Source organism: Oncorhynchus mykiss, chromosome 5 (assembly GCF_013265735.2).
Source record: "Oncorhynchus mykiss isolate Arlee chromosome 5, USDA_OmykA_1.1, whole genome shotgun sequence".
NCBI classification, from domain to species: Eukaryota; Metazoa; Chordata; class Actinopteri; order Salmoniformes; family Salmonidae; genus Oncorhynchus; species Oncorhynchus mykiss.
The window spans coordinates 95813200-95833886 of record NC_048569.1 but is presented as its reverse complement, the minus strand read 5'-3'; the positions used below and the strand labels follow the sequence as shown (position 1 = coordinate 95833886).

Sequence of the window (20687 nt, the reverse complement as noted above, 5' to 3'; positions counted from 1 at the left end):
TTGTCCTATTGAGATTGTGGTATACTTCTCTAAGGTGTACCAGACCAGGTAAAAACACTAGCCGTTCGCCGCCCCCCCCCCGAGTGTGAGGTCCACAGCGCTGGTGTCTAACTAAACACTGCAACATTAGAGGGTTCAGGGTAGCTGCTTGAGTGTTAGAGGGTTTGAGGTAGGGTTAGGTGGAGCGAGGACAAGGTGAACTGGTCCGTCCAAATTCATCTCTCTAAAGCCTCTCGCGTGCAGACGCCACTTCTAGCATTCCACCTCCACTCCTGGACAAGGTGAAGAGTCAGTCTTAGTGGGATGAATAGGCAGGTTTTAGCTGTAGCTAAAAATCCATCAGTTTAAACAGTATTGAATCAACACTTTGTTGTCGGGACCATCCGTTTAAGCAATATAACAATATCCACTAACATGAAAAGAAAATGAATAATCCAGCTGATGGCTGTCAAGTTCAGTAGAGGACTATTTAAATTCCAAAGCCACAGAATTGATCACCAAAACCTCTTCTGCACATGATTCTCTGCTTCCTTGATGGAAAGTAAAATCAACAAAATGTTGAAAATACATTTTAAGTCTGACATTTAAAAAAAATGTAATAAAAAAAAAAAGATACCCAAAAAGTGATTCCTTTATTCTTAAGAGGAGAAACATACAAAACCGTAAGAGTACACTTTAGTTTAGAATCAGTAACCATACATGTTGATTAAGAAATGCAAGTCGCATTATTTGATGCCATTGTAAGTTGCAAGCTACAGTAGATCAAAAGCTAGGTGAATAAATTGTCTCTTAGTACACCGTGCACTTGATTCAAGAGAGGTGTGGGGGGTGTGGGGGAATCTGCAGGCCACGAATCAAAGACAGAATGTTCTAACAGAGGTCAACAACCGCAGGTCAAAGGTCTCCATCTGTGCATTCTTTTGTTTTTTGTGTGTGTGTTTTCTGGGTATTTGAACTTTGACCCGACCCTCTCTAGGAGGCTCAGAGGACTGCTGTTTGACTCACTTGTGATGGTAGAGAGCGAGGCTCCGCAAGCGCACTTCTATGAACCCTTTTACGGGGGGGGGGGGGGGGGGGGGTGGGGCATTCGACCAAAATGACAATGAGAAGCTGGGTTGTAGAGTTTTAGAGAATAGAAACGATGTAGCGTAGCAGTTTTACCCAACAGCTAAAATATTTGTTTGTTTTCTTGATCGCCAAGTGGTTTAAAGAAGTAAAAAAAATTACCCAGTCCCCACCGCCCTTTTCACATTCATAAACGCATGTAGAATACACCCACCACCCCCATTTTAACAATCATGTAGAAATCACTCAAATATACCCCCCCCACACACTTTTACATTCATAAACACATGTAGAAATCACTCAAATATACTCCCCCCCCCCCCCCCCCCCCCAAAACACCATTTTGACATTAATGTAGAAAAATCAGCAAAATATTTAAAAACAATCTTAAAATTCACCTCTAAGCATCCGCGGTCCATTATATGAATACATATTAAGTGAATGAGGCAAACAATAAAAAGGCTTAAGGAATTGAGCAACATTAGTCAAAACAGTACAGACAAAAGTCCATAGACCACAGCTGGTTTAGCGTCGCCAAGCCGACGACGTGAATTATTTTATCTGTCAATGTGCCCTTGAGCAAAGCACTTAAACCCCAAGTCGCTCTGGATAAGAGCGTCTGCTAAATGACAATTTTTTTTTTTTATTTTTTTTTTTTTTTAAATAACCTTCAGAGTGAGCAGACTCTACTGTGCTACAGATGACAAATCCAAATAGATTTGTGTTCTAAAAACGTACTGAAAACAGAACAGTTGGTGTTGCAGAACGCCAAGTCAGAGGCCTTTTTGGGGCAGATTAAAGCTAGCGGCTTCAAATGACAGGAAATTTTTAAAAAAAAATGGGACTTGGAGAGTTTAGATTGATGATGTCATTTCCTCCTCATAACAAAGCAGAGAAACACTCCGTTGACTCCGTTGCTATGGTTACCCCCCCCCCCCCCCCAAAAAAAAACAGGCACCCTATTCCCCATGTAAGTGCACTACTTTTTAACCAAGGCCCCATTGTGCACTAAGTAGGGAATTGGTTGCCATTTGGGACTCAAAACTCTACGTCGGTTCAACGGGACTTTATTTACCATGGCACCTCCACACTGTTCCCTACTCCGACCCGAGCAGAAACCCAACACATATCTGTGGCTTGGATGTCAACACCACAATACGTCACTGGACTGGACCCCAATGGCTACGGCTGTATATCCGTTCATTCATCAAATGATATTATAGTTAGAAGAAAAAATAATAATAAAATTAACTGCTAAGATGAATCTCAAAATGGCAGGTTATATAAAAAAAAAGTGACAAGATTAAGGACCAACGTGAGAAATGTCCCTTGTTTCCTGCGGCTGTTAGTGTTATTGTCTTGAAGTGCCTCAGACGCAGCTACAGGAAGTCATTATAGACTGTGTATAAAATCTCATGCAACATGTTTACAGTAAACGATCAGATGAAAGTAACAGATACAACAAAAAACAAACACTTCCTGCACAATGATATGGTGACATCGTAAAACCTCATCATCAATCTGTTAAGAACTTCATTGATTCCCCATGACTTCCACTGAAGGAATATAAACCAGACTAAGTATAAATGCTTCTTACTGTTTACTGAGGGCTTCTACCTTCGCTTATAGTACATTTAAGACATCTAAACAGTTCGTAATCTATTGGCATACAAGCTACTGTTATTACTGAAGGAGAAACGTCATATTTGGGTTTGTTAAAAGTACATTCACGTTGTTGGCTGTGGTGTGTCTTTAACACTGCCTCAGCAGAACACTGCCCTGCATTCTTTAAACTGAAATCTACACCGACTCAAATCTACAATGTGCTTGTGTCCTCGTTTCATTCGTCTACATCTTTTCTTCATAAGAAAAAAACTCTGCGATGTGACGGCCTAGGAAGTGGGTTAACTGCCTTGTTCAGGGGCAGAACGACAGAACGATATAGCCTAATACTCTGTTAACCCAGTACCTTACATGAACCCCAGACTGAGGCTGTGCATTACTCCGTTACTCACTAACGGACAGGAAAGTCCAGGTTATTATGGACCAGCAGATGTCTCAATGGAACAAAATCTTCCAAGACAGTAGTAGCATGATATAAAGGCTCTATAAAAACACACATTGTAGTGCCTTTATAGGAGGGCTCTGGTCAAAAGTAGTGCACTATACAGGGAATAGGGTGCCATAGGGCTCTGGTCTAAAGTAGTGCACTATGTAGGGAATAGGGTGCCATAGGGTTCTGGTCTAAAGTAGTGCACTATGTAGGGATTAGGGTGTCATTTGGGATGCAAACAATGTTGAATTTCTATCTTTAGCAGCAGTGTGCTATATATCTGTATGTTATAACAGTCCCAGAGGCCTGTATAACCTCTGACAGAGAATACACTGACATACTACTGGACTGTGTTACGCCAATGAAGGATTTACGAGACTGTGTTACACTAATGAAGGAACAGCATCGATTTCATTACTACCCCTGAGATCTGAGTGGTATGACACAAATATTAATCTCTGATTCACAAAAAGCATGTGACAAATCACATATTGTTGCCTACTATTTAAAAAAAAAAAAATTTAAGTAAAATACTACACTATAAATTATGAAAAGTGCTGTTAAAATTAAAAAAAATCGAATTTACTTTCAGGGGTGTTAAATTTAGACAAAGAACACACATATTCAAGTCACAGAGACGGCTACAGTCTGAATCCCCTGAATCAAAATCGATTATATTTAAAATGATACATTTAAAATCAAAGCTGGATTAAGTCTAACCCTGCTTCCACGCATCGAACCTCAACAACGGTGAACTAATATATATTCCTTCAGAATGACAGACAATCAATACTAATCATCTGGAGAAATATTCTCCTCCCAACATTCACGTCGCAATACATTTTCATGTCTTATTCTGAATAAGCAACACGTGTCTTGAACACATAAGAAATATTTTCCTTTAAAAAAAAAAAGTTAAAGATGAAGGGATTTGAAATGCAAAGTGCCTAACACTACAGAGCTGTGACATAACGGCTAAATGCAAAGTGCCTAACACCACTGAGCTGTGAGATAAAGGCTAAATGCAAAGTGCCTAACACTACAGAGCTATGACATAAAGGCTAAATGCAAAGTGCCTAACACTACAGAGCTGTGACAAAGGCTAAATGCAAAGTGCCTAACACCACTGAGCTGTGAGATAAAGGCTAAATGCAAAGTGCCTAACACTACAGAGCTATGAGATAAAGGCTAAATGCAAAGTGCCTAACACTACAGAGCTGTGACATAAAGGCTAAATGCAAAGTGCCTAACACTACAGAGCTGTGAGATAAAGGCTAAATGCAAAGTGCCTAACACTACAGAGCTGTGAGATAAAGGCTAAATGCAAAGTGCCTAACACTACAGAGCTGTGAGATAAAGGCTAAATGCAAAGTGCCTAACACTACAGAGCTGTGAGATAAAGGCTAAATGCAAAGTGCCTAACACTACAGAGCTGTGAGATAAAGGCTAAATGCAAAGTGCCTAACACTACAGAGCTGTGACATAAAGGCTAAATGCAAAGTGCCTAACACTACAGAGCTGTGAGATAAAGGCTAAATGCAAAGTGCCTAACACTACAGAGCTGTGAGATAAAGGCTAAATGCAAAGTGCCTAACACTACAGAGCTGTGAGATAAAGGCTAAATGCAAAGTGCCTAACACTACAGAGCTGTGACATAAAGGCTAAATGCAAAGTGCCTAACACTACAGAGCTGTGAGATAAAGGCTAAATGCAAAGTGCCTAACACTACAGAGCTGTGAGATAAAGGCTAAATGCAAAGTGCCTAACACTACAGAGCTGTGACATAATGGCTAAATGCAAAGTGCCTAACACTACAGAGCTGTGACATAATGGCTAAATGCAAAGTGCCTAACACTACAGAGCTGTGAGATAAAGGCTAAATGCAAAGTGCCTAACACTACAGAGCTGTGAGATAAAGGCTAAATGCAAAGTGCCTAACACTACAGAGCTGTGAGATAAAGGCTAAATGCAAAGTGCCTAACACTACAGAGCTGTGACATAAAGGCTAAATGCAAAGTGCCTAACACTACAGAGCTGTGACATAAAGGCTAAATGCAAAGTGCCTAACACTACAGAGCTGTGACAAAAGCTAAATGCAAAGTGCCTAACACTACAGAGCTGTGAGATAAAGGCTAAATGCAAAGTGCCTAACACTACAGAGCTGTGAGATAAAGGCTAAATGCAAAGTGCCTAACACTACAGAGCTGTGAGATAAAGGCTAAATGCAAAGTGCCTAACACTACAGAGCTGTGACAAAAGCTAAATGCAAAGTGCCTAACACTACAGAGCTGTGAGATAAAGGCTAAATGCAAAGTGCCTAACACTACAGAGCTGTGAGATAAAGGCTAAATGCAAAGTGCCTAACACTACAGAGCTGTGAGATAAAGGCTAAATGCAAAGTGCCTAACACTACAGAGCTGTGAGATAAAGGCTAAATGCAAAGTGCCTAACACTACAGAGCTGTGACATAAAGGCTAAATGCAAAGTGCCTAACACTACAGAGCTGTGAGATAAAGGCTAAATGCAAAGTGCCTAACACTACAGAGCTGTGAGATAAAGGCTAAATGCAAAGTGCCTAACACTACAGAGCTGTGACATAATGGCTAAATGCAAAGTGCCTAACACTACAGAGCTGTGACATAATGGCTAAATGCAAAGTGCCTAACACTACAGAGCTGTGAGATAAAGGCTAAATGCAAAGTGCCTAACACTACAGAGCTGTGAGATAAAGGCTAAATGCAAAGTGCCTAACACTACAGAGCTGTGACAAAGGCTAAATGCAAAGTGCCTAACACTACAGAGCTGTGACATAAAGGCTAAATGCAAAGTGCCTAACACTACAGAGCTGTGAGATAAAGGCTAAATGCAAAGTGCCTAACACTACAGAGCTGTGACAAAGGCTAAATGCAAAGTGCCTAACACTACAGAGCTGTGAAACAAAGGCTAAATGCAAAGTACCTAACACTATAGAGCTGTGACACAAAGGCTAAATGCAAAGTGCCTAACACTACAGAGCTGTGACAAAGGCCAAATCAACGCACGGTCAAAGACTGTGTAGCGTAGTGGTACGGAAGAGCGGACAAAAAAAAATAGAGTCACCATAATGGTACCGACAGATTGAAAACCACCAACAACTTTAGAGCCATCGCTGTATGCTAGGGGGATATGATAGCATCCGTATCTCATTAAATAACTCTCCAATTATTAAGTACAGCCACATAGGCAAGCAATATTATATTCGTTCTATCCCTGTACTCGACCACTTAGGACTTCAGTATTGTGCTCTTACTGTTACCGAGCCGTGCGATGCAACGTGAGCTGATGGCTGTAATGCCAGACCACTGTTATGAGGCATAAAAAAGAGTCTTAAAAAAGATCTGGTTTCAATAACACAAGCATGGCCAGCACCCATTAGCAGAGCTAGAGGGAGAACAGTCATTAGTAGGTAGGATGTCTGGGTAAGTGCTACAATTGATCTGTTTAAAAAAAGGTAAAATGTGTCTGGCTGACTAGTAAAGGTCAAATGTGTCTGGCTGACTAGTAAAGGTCAAATGTGTCTGGCTGACTAGTAAAGGTCAAATGTGTCTGGCTGGCTCGTAAAGGTCAAATGTGTCTGGCTGACTAGTAAAGGTCAAATTTGTCTGGCTGACTAGTAAAGGTCAAATGCGTCTGGCTGGCTAGTAAAGGTCAAATGCGTCTGGCTGACTAGTAAAGGTCAAATGCGTCTGGCTGGCTAGTAAAGGTCAAATGCGTCTGGCTGGCTAGTAAAGGTCAAATGCGTCTGGCTGGCTAGTAAAGGTCAAATGCGTCTGGCTGGCTAGTACAGGTCAAATGTGTCTGGCTGGCTAGTACAGGTCAAATGTGTCTGGCTGGCTAGTACAGGTCAAATGTGTCTGGCTGGCTAGTACAGGTCAAATGTGTCTGGCTGGCTAGTACAGGTCAAATGTGTCTGGCTGGCTAGTAAAGGTCAAATGTGTCTGGCTGGCTAGTAAAGGTCAAATGTGTCTGGCTGGCTAGTACAGGTCAAATGTGTCTGGCTGGCTAGTACAGGTCAAATGTGACTGGCTGGCTCGTAAAGGTCAAATGTGACTGGCTGGCTCGTAAAGGTCAAATGTGACTGGCTGGCTCGTAAAGGTCAAATGTGACTGGCTGGCTCGTAAAGGCATCAAATGTGACTGGCTGGCTAGTAAAGGCATCAAATGTGACTGGCTGGCTAGTAAAGGCATCAAATGTGACTGGCTGGCTAGTAAAGGTCAAATGTGTCTGGCTGGCTCGTAAAGGTCAAATGTGACTGGCTGACTAGTAAAGGTCAAATGTGACTGGCTGACTAGTAAAGGTCAAATGTGACTGGCTGACTAGTAAAGGTCAAATGTGTCTGGCTGACTAGTAAAGGTCAAATGTGTCTGGCTGGCTAGTAAAGGTCAAATGTGACTGGCTGGCTAGTAAAGGTCAAATGTGACTGGCTGACTAGTAAAGGTCAAATGTGTCTGGCTGGCTAGTAAAGGTCAAATGTGACTGGCTGGCTAGTAAAGGTCAAATGTGACTGGCTGACTAGTAAAGGTCAAATGTGTCTGGCTGGCTAGTAAAGGTCAAATGTGTCTGGCTGGCTAGTAAAGGTCAAATGTGTCTGGCTGGCTAGTAAAGGTCAAATGTGACTGGCTGGCTAGTAAAGGTCAAATGTGACTGGCTGGCTAGTAAAGGTCAAATGTGACTGGCTGGCTCGTAAAAAGGCATCAAATGAGTCAGAAGTGGTGCCGTTCCCTAATCACAAAAATTTAAGATTCAAATCTGATTCAAAATGTTCCGCGAATATTAAAATCTTCGCCAAAACCACAATAATATTGTGTAACGTTAGCTAAGTAAGTAGAGTGACTGCCTACATGTTAATGTGGGGGTCCACCAGAGGACTCCCCCAGGGCTAGGGCCTGCAGGTCATGACACTGCAGAAGGAACCCCTCCACCCCACCTGGCCCTCCGGCTAGAGGATTGCTATAGAACAGATTCTGCTCAGGGGGCAGACCGCTGTCTGAACCCCAGTCTGAGTCAGAATCGTCGCTGCCGTTAGCCGACCCCTCCGTGGTCGTAGGAGGATAGCTGAGGTGCTCCAGTTGCTCCAATAGGTCGCTGAACTGCACCGCCGAGCTAGTCTCCGAGCGGACTGAGTACGCCGGGAAGTTAACCATGGAGCTAGCCTCAGACGGGTTGTCAGAGCCCGGGAGGCGGAGGGAGGAGGAGAACTCTGGCCCGTCGAAGCCCAGAGACCGGGAGTCACCTGCGGAACTAAGCCCCAGGTTGTCAAGGGAACTACACTCTGACCTGTTGTTAACCAGAGAGCTGGTTTCGGAGCGACCAACAACGCTGTGGTCAGAGAAGAGGTTAGTGTTGCTGTTCAGGTCCTCCAGACCCAGACTGACACCCCTGGTTTTAGTGAGGTCCCCACCACCACCACCACCCTCTGTGTAAGCACCCTCCCCATAACAGCCATACTGACCCCACTTCTCCTCATAGCCGTAATAGGCCTCGGCCCCGCCACCATAGAACGACATCTCAGTGGGGTCATCATCTATGAACTCCTCTGTGACATGGAGCTGGGTGTTAGCCAATGGGAACAGGGGCTTCTGCCTGGCTCGGAGAAGCTCCGCCTCAAACACATCAGCTGAGAGGAACACTCTAGTCTCCCCCCCTCCCCCCTCCCTGCACCTCGATCCCCATCCCCCACCCTGCTCACTACCCTCATTGCCATTTTGGGAGGGCTGCTGCTGCGGATGGGAAGCGCTACTCTCTACACACACAGACGAGGGGTTGCAGTCTCCTGCCGCCGGGGAACTTGGGGCACCTTGTGAGAAGGCGTGGTGACATGGGGGGATGTCGGTGGCCTTGTGGGGGTCCTCCTTCGCTGGGGGGCTGGAGGGCCTGGCCAGCTGTGGGGGCAGGAGCTGGGTCTGTTGCTGCTGGGGAGGAAGCTGTGTAGACTGGGCCTGTCTCTGGGGAGGAGGCTGTGTAGACTGGGCCTGGCTCTGTGTAGACTGGGCCTGGCTCTGGGGAGGAGGCTGTGTAGACTGGGCCTGGCTCTGGGGAGGAGGCTGTATAGACTGTGCCTGGGGCTCCGGACGTGGGGGGGAGCTGGAGACTTGTATGGAGTGGAAGGACCCGGTCGCAGAGGATGGGGAACCTGGCGCCCGCAGGCTGTCATTGAACGAGAACGTCTGAAATGACATGAAAGAAAGAGGAGAGATGGGGAGAGAGGGTTCCATTAGTCTCCAACTACTCTGCACCTCCTTCCTAAAATGCTTTAGCCTGTCGGAAAGACCCCCCCCACTGACCCGGTCGGAAAGGCCCCCCTCCATGACCCGGTCGTAAAGACCACTCACAGACCCTGACGTAAAGACCACTCACAGACCCTGACGTAAAGACCACTCACAGACCCTGACGTAAAGACCACTCACTGACCCGGTCGTAAAGGCCGCTCCCTGACCCGGTCGTAAAGACCACTCACTGACCCCGATGTAAAGACCCCCCTCACTGACCCGGTCGTAAAGGCCCCTCACTGACCCGGTCGTAAAGGCCCCTCACTGACCCGGTCGTAAAGGCCCCTCACTGACCCGGTCGTAAAGGCCCCTCACTGACCCGGTCGTAAAGGCCCCTCACTGACCCGGTCGTAAAGGCCCCTCACTGACCCGGTCGTAAAGGCCCCTCACTGACCCGGTCGTAAAGGCCCCTCACTGACCCGGTCAGAAAGATGCATTAGTCTTGGTAATCCCACTGACCTGTTTTGGCACATCGAGGGCCAGGGAGCGAGCCGACATCCTCACCTTACTGTTCCTCCTGACAGAGAGACAGGAGATCACATGAGAGTTTAAAACAGAGGTCAAAGACACAGAGAGACCAGAGACAGAGAGAGTCACACACACCTCTGATATGGTGTCCTCCTTGCTCCGCTGTCCTTGACATATTCCACTAGTTGCTTCTGGGTCCTCCCACTAAACCAGGAAGAGTCAACACAGATACCATCAAACAACAACAGCAAGAGCCATAGAGTCTCCTATGGGTTGAAGCTGTACACTACATGGTTACACTTCAGTGAAAATTTTACCTCAACATAACGGCCATTTAAAAAATAAAAAAATATATATATTTTTAAACAAAATCTACCTCTGTATGATTCAGCAGAAAGCAGAGATACCTGTATCTGAACGACGATCCCCTACTAAAGAGAATGGCTTTGGACTTGGGCTGCGGCTGATCCAAGAGGCGGAAGAACGAGTGATGTTCCACACAATTCTTCCAGAAGATCTTGCACTGGTCCCGACTGACCATCTGAAACTCCAGGGTATCCTGATGAGGCCCCTACAATTCAAACATGACCTTTAATTTTAAAATGAAATACAAATGGAACAATATGTACACGTCGTCCCAGAGGATAGTTGAAAGCAGGAACTTTAAAAAAAAACAGTTATACCCAAAGTAGTCCAATATAATATTACTGGAATGCTAACGTTTACACTCATGGATAATTGCTGTAAACATGTACGGTTTGATTTGATTAGGAATATATTTTAGTCCCCATTTGGACTCTAATCTTCCAAGAGTCCTTAAACAATAAAATACCATTTATAATACAAACACACTTTCACATATAACACACTATTACAAACATACATAATATACTAACATTGTAGAAAAGGCCCATGGAGTTGGTGGAATACTCCTTTAATTCATTGCCATTTACTCAGCTGGGCCAGGGGCGCTCTAATTAGGTCAGGTGGAAATGTCAGACAGATCTCAACTCCATAAAAGGAGGAAATTGCCATCGCCTGATCTCGCTGCTTTCTCTTCCTTAACTCCATCTGATCCAGAAGTTCTGTGCGTCCATGAATCCACCAGACTACTCAGTAAATATACCACTATGGTTAAAGGAATTCCTGCCTCAGTCTCATCCATTCCTCTGTCACCTGACACGTGACCTGTTCACCTTCACTGTCAGTCATCCTACCTGTCCAGCTACTCACACAGATTCCACTAATCTTTCAAACATAATGACACAATAAATAATCTAAAAAATATTGATTCTTCATCTACTATAGTCCCACAACATTTCTATATACTATATATATATACTGTTTTTAAATAATGTTTAAACTTATATATTGAAAGGTTTCTAGTTTGCTCAGTACATTTATTCCATTTCTTTATTGCTCTAAATCGAAATGTTCTTTTGCCCATTTCTCTTTTCTGTCTGGATAACGCATAGATGGTGGACAATCTATTCCTAGTATCTAGGGAATGTCTGTCTCTTACCAACTGAATACCGTTGTGAATAGAACTTGGCCGTTTTAAATGATGTATATTATAAAATAAGATAAGCATGTTTTTTTCAATTATCTTGTCGATTGATGACCAACCAAGAGCACTGCGCATGACTGCAACAGAAGAACCATATCTCCGCCTTAAAACAATCCTTGCTGCTTTATTCTGTGCATTCTGCAGCATCCTAAATTCACTAGATGATGCATTTCCCGGTGTATTTGGAAAGTATTCACAAACCCCTTGGACTTTTCCCACAATTTGTTACATTACAAGTCTTATTCTAAACTGGATTCAAATGAATAAAAATCCTCAATCTACACACAATACCCTATAAATGACCAAATGAAAACAGGTTTTTTATAAATGTTTGCAAATGTATTAAAAGATTGTAAAAAAACATTTATGACTACTCAGACCCTTTGCTATGAGACTCGAAATTGAGCTTGGGTGCATCCGGTTTCCATGAATCATCCTTGAGATGTTTCTTCGACTTGATTGGAGTCCACCTGGTGGTAAATTCAATTGATTGGACATGATTTGGAAAGGCACACACCTGTCTATATAATGTCCATAGCAAAAATCAAGCCATGAGGTCGAAGGAATTGTCCGTAGAGCTCCGAGATAGGATTGTGTCGAGGCACAGATCTGGGGAAGGGTACCAAAACATTTCTGCAGGATTGAAGGTCCCATTAACACAGTGGCCTCCATCATTCTCAAATTGAGAAGTTTGGAATCACCAACACTCTTCCTAGAGCTGGTCACCCAGCCAAACTGAGCAATAGGGAGAGAGGGAGGTGACCAAGGAAACTGATGGTCACTGACAGAGCTCCAGAGTTCCTCTGAGGAGATGAACATTCCAGAAGGACAACAATCTCTGCAGCACTCCACCAATCAGGCCTTTAGTCAAGATCGAGGGAAAGATGAAGAGCAAAGTACAGAGCAATCCTTGAGAAAAACCTTCTCCAGAGCGATCAGGACATCAGACTGGGGTGAAGGTTCACCTTCCAAAATGACAACCCAAAGCACACAGCCAAGACAATGCAGGAGTGGCTTCAGGACAAGTCTCAATGTCCTTGAGTGGCCCTGCCAGAGACCAGACTTGAACCAGTTTGAACATCTCTGGAGAGACGCTCCCCATCCAACCTGACAGAGCTTGAGAGGAGCTGCAGAGAAGGGGGAAAACGTCCCAAAAACAGATGTTTCAAGTTTGTATCGTCATACCCAAGACGACTCAAGGCTGTAATATCATTGCCAAAGGTGCTTCAACAAAGTACTGAGTAAAGGGTCTGAATACTTATGTAAATGTCATATTTGCAAAAAATTCTAAAAACCTGTTTTTACTTTGTGTGTAAACGGATTAAACATTTTTTTTTTTATTCCACAATTTTAGAATAAGGCTGTAACGTAACAAAATGTGGAAAAGGTTGAGGGGTCTGAATACCTTCCGAATGCACTGTATATGGTTCAAACTTGGCACAGACCTTCAGGATAAAAAACACAGATCCCTTTACATAGATTTGTAAATACTTTTTTCTTGTACAGGGTAGAGAACAACACCAGACACTCTGGATGACACCCAATTAGCCAATTTGTGTTGAATCTGCAGATGCTACATCAATCTTTGGACTTACGAATTAACGATACAGGTAAAATGATTAAAACTACAATGTTGATATCATGGATGGTCAATCTTTTCATCCAAAGCTTGGTCTATAAATTGGAGACTGGTTACATTTCTTCAGCCCCATCCCTCAGTTTTTTACCAAAACAGAGACAAGCGAGAACACTTAATTTTTTTCAGCTGCTGATTGCCTCCAATGCGTTGATGACAGAAATACAGTACTCACATGAACCTCTGGGTATAGCTTGATCAGGAAGCGTTTCCTCTTGAAGCTCAGTTTTCGGATCTTGGACCAATTGAAGGTGTTTATTTTGGTGTTACCCTGGGAGAAAATGATACAGAAGACAAAAATCTGAAACCGGTGGGATGAGGCCTCGGGTGCATTCTCAAAGGTGCAGCGAGGTGTGTGTGTGTGTGTGTGTCAGCAGTAGAACTACAAGTCACCTGGAAGACCTGCAGGCCTATGTGAGCCACAGCCAGGTTGATCTTCGTTCCCTCACGGTCGGCTGCTGGGTGGAAACGGACGCCGTACATCTCCAGTTTACGGGCGATCTCCAGAACCTGAAAGTCTGAGTCGGCTGGAGTCTGCCCGCTGGGGGGGAGAGACACAGGGGATGTTGAGTTCCGTTCACTTCAGGTCAGTGAAAGTTTGTCTTTGCAAACAAGAATGTCTATTCGTCAGTTCCATCCCTGGCTCACTTCATTGGTCTTATTTATGAATGTGTCTCATATGAGCGAGGATGTGGAAAACTGAATATTAACAGTCTACTTGGTATTACAACCTATGGAAAGATCAGAGAGAACGGCTGGCTGGCTGTTCAACTTACAAAATGGCTGACGTGTGTCAACATGAGTTGTGGTGATTCTCCTGAGAAGAAGAGTGACTCTAGCAATAAAAAATAAAGACAATGAAAGCTCCCCTCCCCAGCCCTAACCTCTTACAAGGACTTAAATGAGAACATGTCAAAATGTTTGACTAACAACATGTTGGAGAAGAGGAGAGCCATCCAATCGCCAATCATCTCAATGTTTTCTAGTAGAGCGCGCGCGTGTGTGTGTGTACAAACTAAATCATGATGCTCGTCTTTGGTTAGTCGGGTGGCAGTATGCCAGATCATCACCCAGCATTCTAATTTTGTTCATCCTTTAAGCTGCGAAATCTCCTTATGCCCCTCCTCCACCCCTCTTCCCCTTGCCCCCCCTCCTCCTCTCCCCTCCTGGCTGTCTGGCTAATCAAATAGCCTGGCCTGACACGAGGGGGATTAGATCAGGGTGCTAGGGAGGAGGCTAGGAGCCATGCACAAGCCATAGTCTAAGTCCCAAATGGCACCCTATTCCCAGTATAGTCCACTACTTTTGACCAGGGCCCTTAAGCCTTATTTAAGGAATAGAATGCCATATGGGACACAGCCAGAGCATCCTCCCCAACAGCCAGAGCTTCCTCCCCAACAGCCAGCGCTTCCTCCCCAACAGCCAGCGCTTCCTCCCCAACAGCCAGCGCTTCCTCCCCAACAGCCAGCGCTTCCTCCCCAACAGCCAGCGCTTCCTCCCCAACAGCCAGCGCTTCCTCCCCAACAGCCAGCGCTTCCTCCCCAACAGCCAGCGCTTCCTCCCCAACAGCCAGCGCTTCCTCCCCAACAGCCAGCGCTTCCTCCCCAACAGCCAGCGCTTCCTCCCCAACAGCAACAGCCAGAGGGGGGAGATAACCCACCACCCTGCCCGCCAACCTAGGAGTTGCTATATCAACAGCTATGTTTCCATGAACTTATCCACTGATTTTGTTGTCTACATGTAGAATGTTTCCGTCTCACAGTCTTGCATGGATTTGTTTTACTTAAATTTAATGGTTGAAATGTTACCATTTGAAAATAAAAGAGCCGCACACTCTAGGAGGTCAGATGCAATAATTTAATTACCAACGTTTTGACAGCCAAGCTGTCTTCATCAGGGTATAAATCACAAACACTGCGGGATGACTCGTTTATATAGTGTCAAAAGACACAGGTGTCTGTAATCATGGCCAAGAGTGGCCTAATATCATTGGTTAATAATCAAATATTAAAACTGTCATACAAAGAACAGCATACAAACAAATGGATAACATACACAGATTAATTTGACTACACAAGCTTACAAACAATGTTACCATTACCATTTTAGACAAAATCGACATTAATAAAATTGGAGACAACCTGAAATGCCCTCCCCACCTATCTGTTTCATGTCTCAAACAGCCGGCGAAAGCCAGCATGGATAGAATGCAAGAATTGGTTTGCCACGTTTTAATAATTGTCATGTGCCAACGTATCACCACAACCTGGGACATGGTGGTGAAGATTTGGATGGTGAAACTTGCATTCCAGAAAAGCAAGTCGAAGAAATTCAAGCATTTTAGAAAGTCAGGATGATCTCGGAAAAGCTTTTATTTTAGCAAGCAGTACGTATTTGGAATTAAGTTTAGTGGAGTATTATAGTGTTATAATTGTAAAGAAGTTGGTCACATAACATTTTTGTTGATCTTTAAAAAAATACCCCCCCCCCCCCTATACATCTGTCCATTGCATGTGATGCAAAGATTTCTTCTGCAACATTGCTTTTGTGGAATAAACCTGGGTCAATGGAAACCTGCCTATTGTCACTCTGAGAAGAGAAGAGGAGAGGCAGTGTGCATTCCAAATGCAATCCTATTTCCTTTATAGTGCACTACTTCTAACCAGGGACCAGAGGGAGCACAGTCTATAGAAAAGGAGTGGAAAGTCACTAGAAGCTCAAGGAGGGTGTTTGAACAGGCAGGCTGAAAATGTGGGAAAAGGGTAGTGAGCTAGAACACCCAGATTACCACGAAGAGCCCTTTGAATTCTGAACAGCTGCCAGACTCAACTCCTCCCAGAGACACAGTCACATTTAGTATGTTTTATGTGCGATTTTAAAAAGTGTCTATGTCAGCAGAAATATCTGAGATAATGTTCCTTTTTTAGGTAAAAAAGTTAACACAGGTTTATGGATATCCAAATAAACCTTGTTTGTAATCTTATTATCAAACTATTCAAAGCAATTTAGTGCTGCCGGAACCACTTGTAAAACAAACTAAAAACTAAAAAAAAGTCTATGTCCAAGATGACTCCGGGACATTAGACGTTCAGTGCTGGAGGTGAAGCAGACGATCTGAAACAGCTAAAACAAATGCATCTTGGGTTCAGCTTCATAAGGTGCCATATGAGTCTGCGTCCCATTTGGCACCTTATTCCCTATATAGTGCACTAGTTTTGACAAGTGGACTGCAGGACAACAAACACCCGGAGCCATGGCCGGAACTCCCCAGGGCAGCTGTTTAGGCCCCTTGCTTTTTTTCAATTTTTACTAACGACATGCCGCAGGCTGAGTAAAGCCAGAGTGGCTATGTATGTGGATGATCCAACAACTATACACTTCAGCAACTGAAAATGACTGCAACACTCAACAAAGAGCTGCAGTTAGTTTCAGAGTGGGTGGCAAAGAATAAGTTAGCCCTAAATATGTCCAAAACTAAAAGCATTGCATTTGGAACAAAAACACTCACTAAACCCTAAACCTCAACTAAGTCTTGTAATAAATAAATGTGGAAATTGAGCAAGTCGAGATGTCATGGTCAAATGGTCAAAACATATTGATACAACAGTAGATAAGATGGGGAAGAAGTCTGTCCATAATAAAGAGCTGCTCTACCTTCTTAACAGCACTATCAACAAGGCAGGTCTTACAGGCCCTAGTTTTGTCACACCTGGACTACTGTTCAGTTGTGTGGTCAGGTGCCACAAAAAAAGGACTAAGGAAAATTGCAATTAGCTCAGAACAGGACAGCACGGCTGGTCCTTGGACATACACAGAGAGCTAATATTAATAATATGCATGTCAATCTCTCCTGGCTGAAAGTGGAGGAGAGATTGACTTTGTCAATACTTGTATTTATAAGAGGTTGACAAGTTGAATGCACTGAGCTGTCCATTTAAACTATTGGCACACAGCTTGGAGACCCATGCATACCCCACAAGATATGCCACCAGAGGTATCTTCACAGTCCCCAAGTACAGAACAGACTATGGGAGGCGCACAGAACTACATAGAGCCATGACTACATGGAACTCTATTCCACATCAAGTAACTGACACAAGCAGTAGAATTACATTTAAAAAAACAGATTTTAAAAAATACCTTATGGAACAGCGGGGACTGTGAAGCAACACAAACATTTGGCACAGACACATGCACACACACACACGATAACATACGAATGGATTTAGTACTGTAGCTGTGGTAGTGATGGAGTAGGGGCCTGAGGGCACACAGTGTGTTGTGAAATCTGTGAATGTATTGTAAATGTTTTAAAAATGTATAAACTGCCTTAAATTTTGCTGGACCCCAGGAAGAGTAGCTGCTGCTTTGGCAGGAACTAATGGGGATCCATAATAAACCCCAGGAAGAGTAGCTGCTGCTTTGGCAGGAACTAATGGGGATCCATAATAAACCCCAGGAAGAGTAGCTGCTGCCTTGACAGGAACTAATGGGGATCCATAATAAACCCCAGGAAGAGTAGCTGCTGCCCTGACAGGAACTAATGGGGATCCATAATAAACCCCAGGAAGAGTAGCTGCTGCCTTGACAGGAACTAATGGGGATCCATAATAAACCCCAGGAAGAGTAGCTGCTGCTTTGGCAGGAACTAATGGGGATCCATAATAAATACAAATACCCCGCTATCATCCAGAAGGCGAGGTCAGTACAGGTGCATAAAAGCTGGGACCAAGAGAGAAAAAAACCCAGCTCAGGGCCATCAGACTGTTAAATAGCCACCACTAGGCAGCTTTCACCCAGTTATGTAACCCTGCACCTTAGAGGCTGCTGCCCTATATACATAGACACGGAACACCGGCCACTCTAATAGCGGGGACTCCGGCCACTCTAATAGCGGGGACTCCGGCCACTCTAATAGCGGGGACTCCGGCCACTCTAATAGCGGGGACTCCGGCCACTCTAATAGCGGGGACTCCGGCCACTCTAATAGCGGGGACACCGGCCACTCTAATAGCGGGGACACCGGCCACTCTAATAGCGGGGACACCGGCCACTCTAATAGCGGGGACACCGGCCACTCTAATAGCGGGGACACCGGCCACTCTAATAGCGGGGACACCGGCCACTCTAATAGCGGGGACACCGGCCACTCTAATAGCGGGGACACCGGCCACTCTAATAGCGGGGACACCGGCCACTCTAATAGCGGGGACACCGGCCACTCTAATAGCGGGGACACCGGCCACTCTAATAGCGGGGACACCGGCCACTCTAATAGCGGGGACACCAGCCACTCTAACGTTTACATATTTTGCCTTACTCATATGTATATACTGTATTCTATTCTACTGTATTCTAGTCAATGCCACTCCTACATTACTCATCCTAATATTTATATATATGTATATATATATATATATATATATTTATATATATATATATATATATATAAATATTTATATATAAATATTTATATATATATATATATATATATATATATATATATATATATATATATATATATATATATATATATATATATATATATATATATATATATATATATATATATATATATATATTTATATATATATATATATATATATAGGGGGCGCTCTTAATTTTTGGATGAAAAACTTTCCCGTTTTAAACAAGATATTTTGTCACGAAAAGATGCTCGACTCTGCATATAATTGACAGCTTTGGAAAGAAAACACTCTGACGTTTCCAAAACTGCAAAGATATCGTCTGTGAGTGCTACAGAACTGATGTTACAGGCGAAACCCAGATAAAAATCCAACCAGGAAGTGCCCCATTTTTTGAAAGCCCTGCATGCCAATGACTCCTTATATGGTTGTGGAGGAGCTAGGAGTCAGTTTACGTTTTCCACGTTTTCCCCAAGGTGTCTGCAGCATTGTGACGTATTTGTAGGCATATCATTGGAAGATTGACCATAAGAGACTACATCTACCAGGTGGTCGCTCCGTCGCAATGTGTCCATAAGAGACTACATCTACCAGGTGGTCGCTCCGTCGCAATGTGTCCATAAGAGACTACATCTACCAGGTGGTCGCTCCGTCGCAATGTGTCCTCCGTCGCAATTATTGCGTAATCTCCAGCTGCAGTATTTTTCAGTTTTCTTCTGATGAGAAGCCAGCTGCCACCACTGATAGATTATCGAATAGATATGTGAAAAACACCTTGAGGATCGATTCTAAACAACTTTTGCCATGTTTCTGTCGATATTATGGAGCTAATTTTGAAAAAAGTTTGGCGTTGTGTTGACTGCATATTCGTTTTTTTTTCTTAGCCAAACGTGATGAACAAAACGGAGCTATTTCTCTTACACAAATAATATTTTTGGAAAAAATGAACATTTGCTATCTAACTGAGTCTCTTCATTGAAAACATCCGAAGTTCTTCAAAAGGTAAATGATTTTATTTGAATGCTTTTCTTGTTTTTGTGAAAATGTTGCCTGCTGAATGCTAGGCTTAATGCTATGCTAGGCTATCAATACTCTTACACAAATGCTTGTGTAGCTTTGGATAAAGCATATTTTGAAAATCTGAGATGACAGTGTTGTTAACAAAAGGCTAAGCTTGTGTTTCAATATATTTATTTAATTTCATTTGAACTTTTTCATGAATAGGAAACGTTGCGTTATGGTAATGAGCTTGAGGCTATGATTACGCTCCCGGATACGGGATTGCTCGACGCTAGAGGTTAATTCCATTCTTATGCTTTTAGGTTTGCGTTTATTGTTGAGAATTGCTAGATATTATTACACTGTTGGAGCTAGAAACACAAGCATTTCGCTACACCCACAATAACATCTGCTAAACACGTGATCTGATGAGGGTGCCATTTAGGACACAGGTGGATAAGACACTGGCTGAGGTTACTGGGGAGTACTGGCATGTACCTGTTAGAAGAAACCTGTAACTCATGACGTAGAGAGACGAAGACTCCTGCTTCCAAGGAGGAAATTCATTCATGTTGTGAAGTGGTGAAGTTAAACAAAAAAGGACCTTTCATGTCCTCTCAAAACATTGGAAAAAAAGTGACAAGAAATATATATATATATCTGTCGTCAGTACAACGTGGAAATCGCACTGCCAATAGCAAGGAGCGAAATGAACACGGACTGAGTATGTCATGCAGATAGACATAGGAGTTGGTTGTACAGTACAAACAGGTCTGGGACCAGGCTAGGACAGAGGTTAGTTTCACTGGGTGTGAGGAGAGGAGAGGACAGAAGGACGTAGCGACTCACAGGTGTCTGTAGTGCAGTTCCATGATCCTCTCCTGTATCCTCTCCTGATTGGGCAGCAGCTTGTTCAGCTTCAGGAAGTCCCTGTCCGCCAGGTCGTCATAGTCCCCTATCTCCGCTGTGATTGGAGGAGAGGGATGCGGTGTTATAAATGCAGCAACATAGCACCATGTTAATAATGCTACTAAAAAAAAAAAGGTCATCAAAATCAGATTTATCCATCGTCAATATAAAACGTGTATGTAATGCAGCTATACCGGTTGTTTATTTGATAACCCTTTATAGAAAGGGTAGCCTTTAGGGACAGACTTCATAACAC

At 43.6% G+C, this 20687-nt stretch overlaps 1 protein-coding gene across 5 annotated transcripts in view; it reads right to left on the bottom strand.

Annotated features, from left to right (window-relative positions):
* The window catches only part of farp2 (FERM, RhoGEF and pleckstrin domain protein 2), a 96419-nt gene that overhangs the window by 39480 nt on the left and 36252 nt on the right, over window positions 1-20687 (bottom strand). For all 5 annotated transcript variants that reach the window (XR_005051920.1, XR_005051919.1, XM_036978910.1 and 2 more), the window contains exons 7-13: window positions 20372-20486; window positions 13491-13638; window positions 13273-13368; window positions 10302-10465; window positions 10030-10098; window positions 9886-9943; window positions 8955-9324 (exon numbers count right to left, since the gene is read on the bottom strand). Coding sequence is in view for 3 of the 5 variants with exons in the window: in XM_036978910.1 (XP_036834805.1) it covers window positions 8955-9324; window positions 9886-9943; window positions 10030-10098; window positions 10302-10465; window positions 13273-13368; window positions 13491-13638; window positions 20372-20486 (1020 nt within the window). In the remaining 2 variants the exon portion in view is untranslated. The remainder of the gene's footprint in view (window positions 1-8954; window positions 9325-9885; window positions 9944-10029; window positions 10099-10301; window positions 10466-13272; window positions 13369-13490; window positions 13639-20371; window positions 20487-20687) is intronic.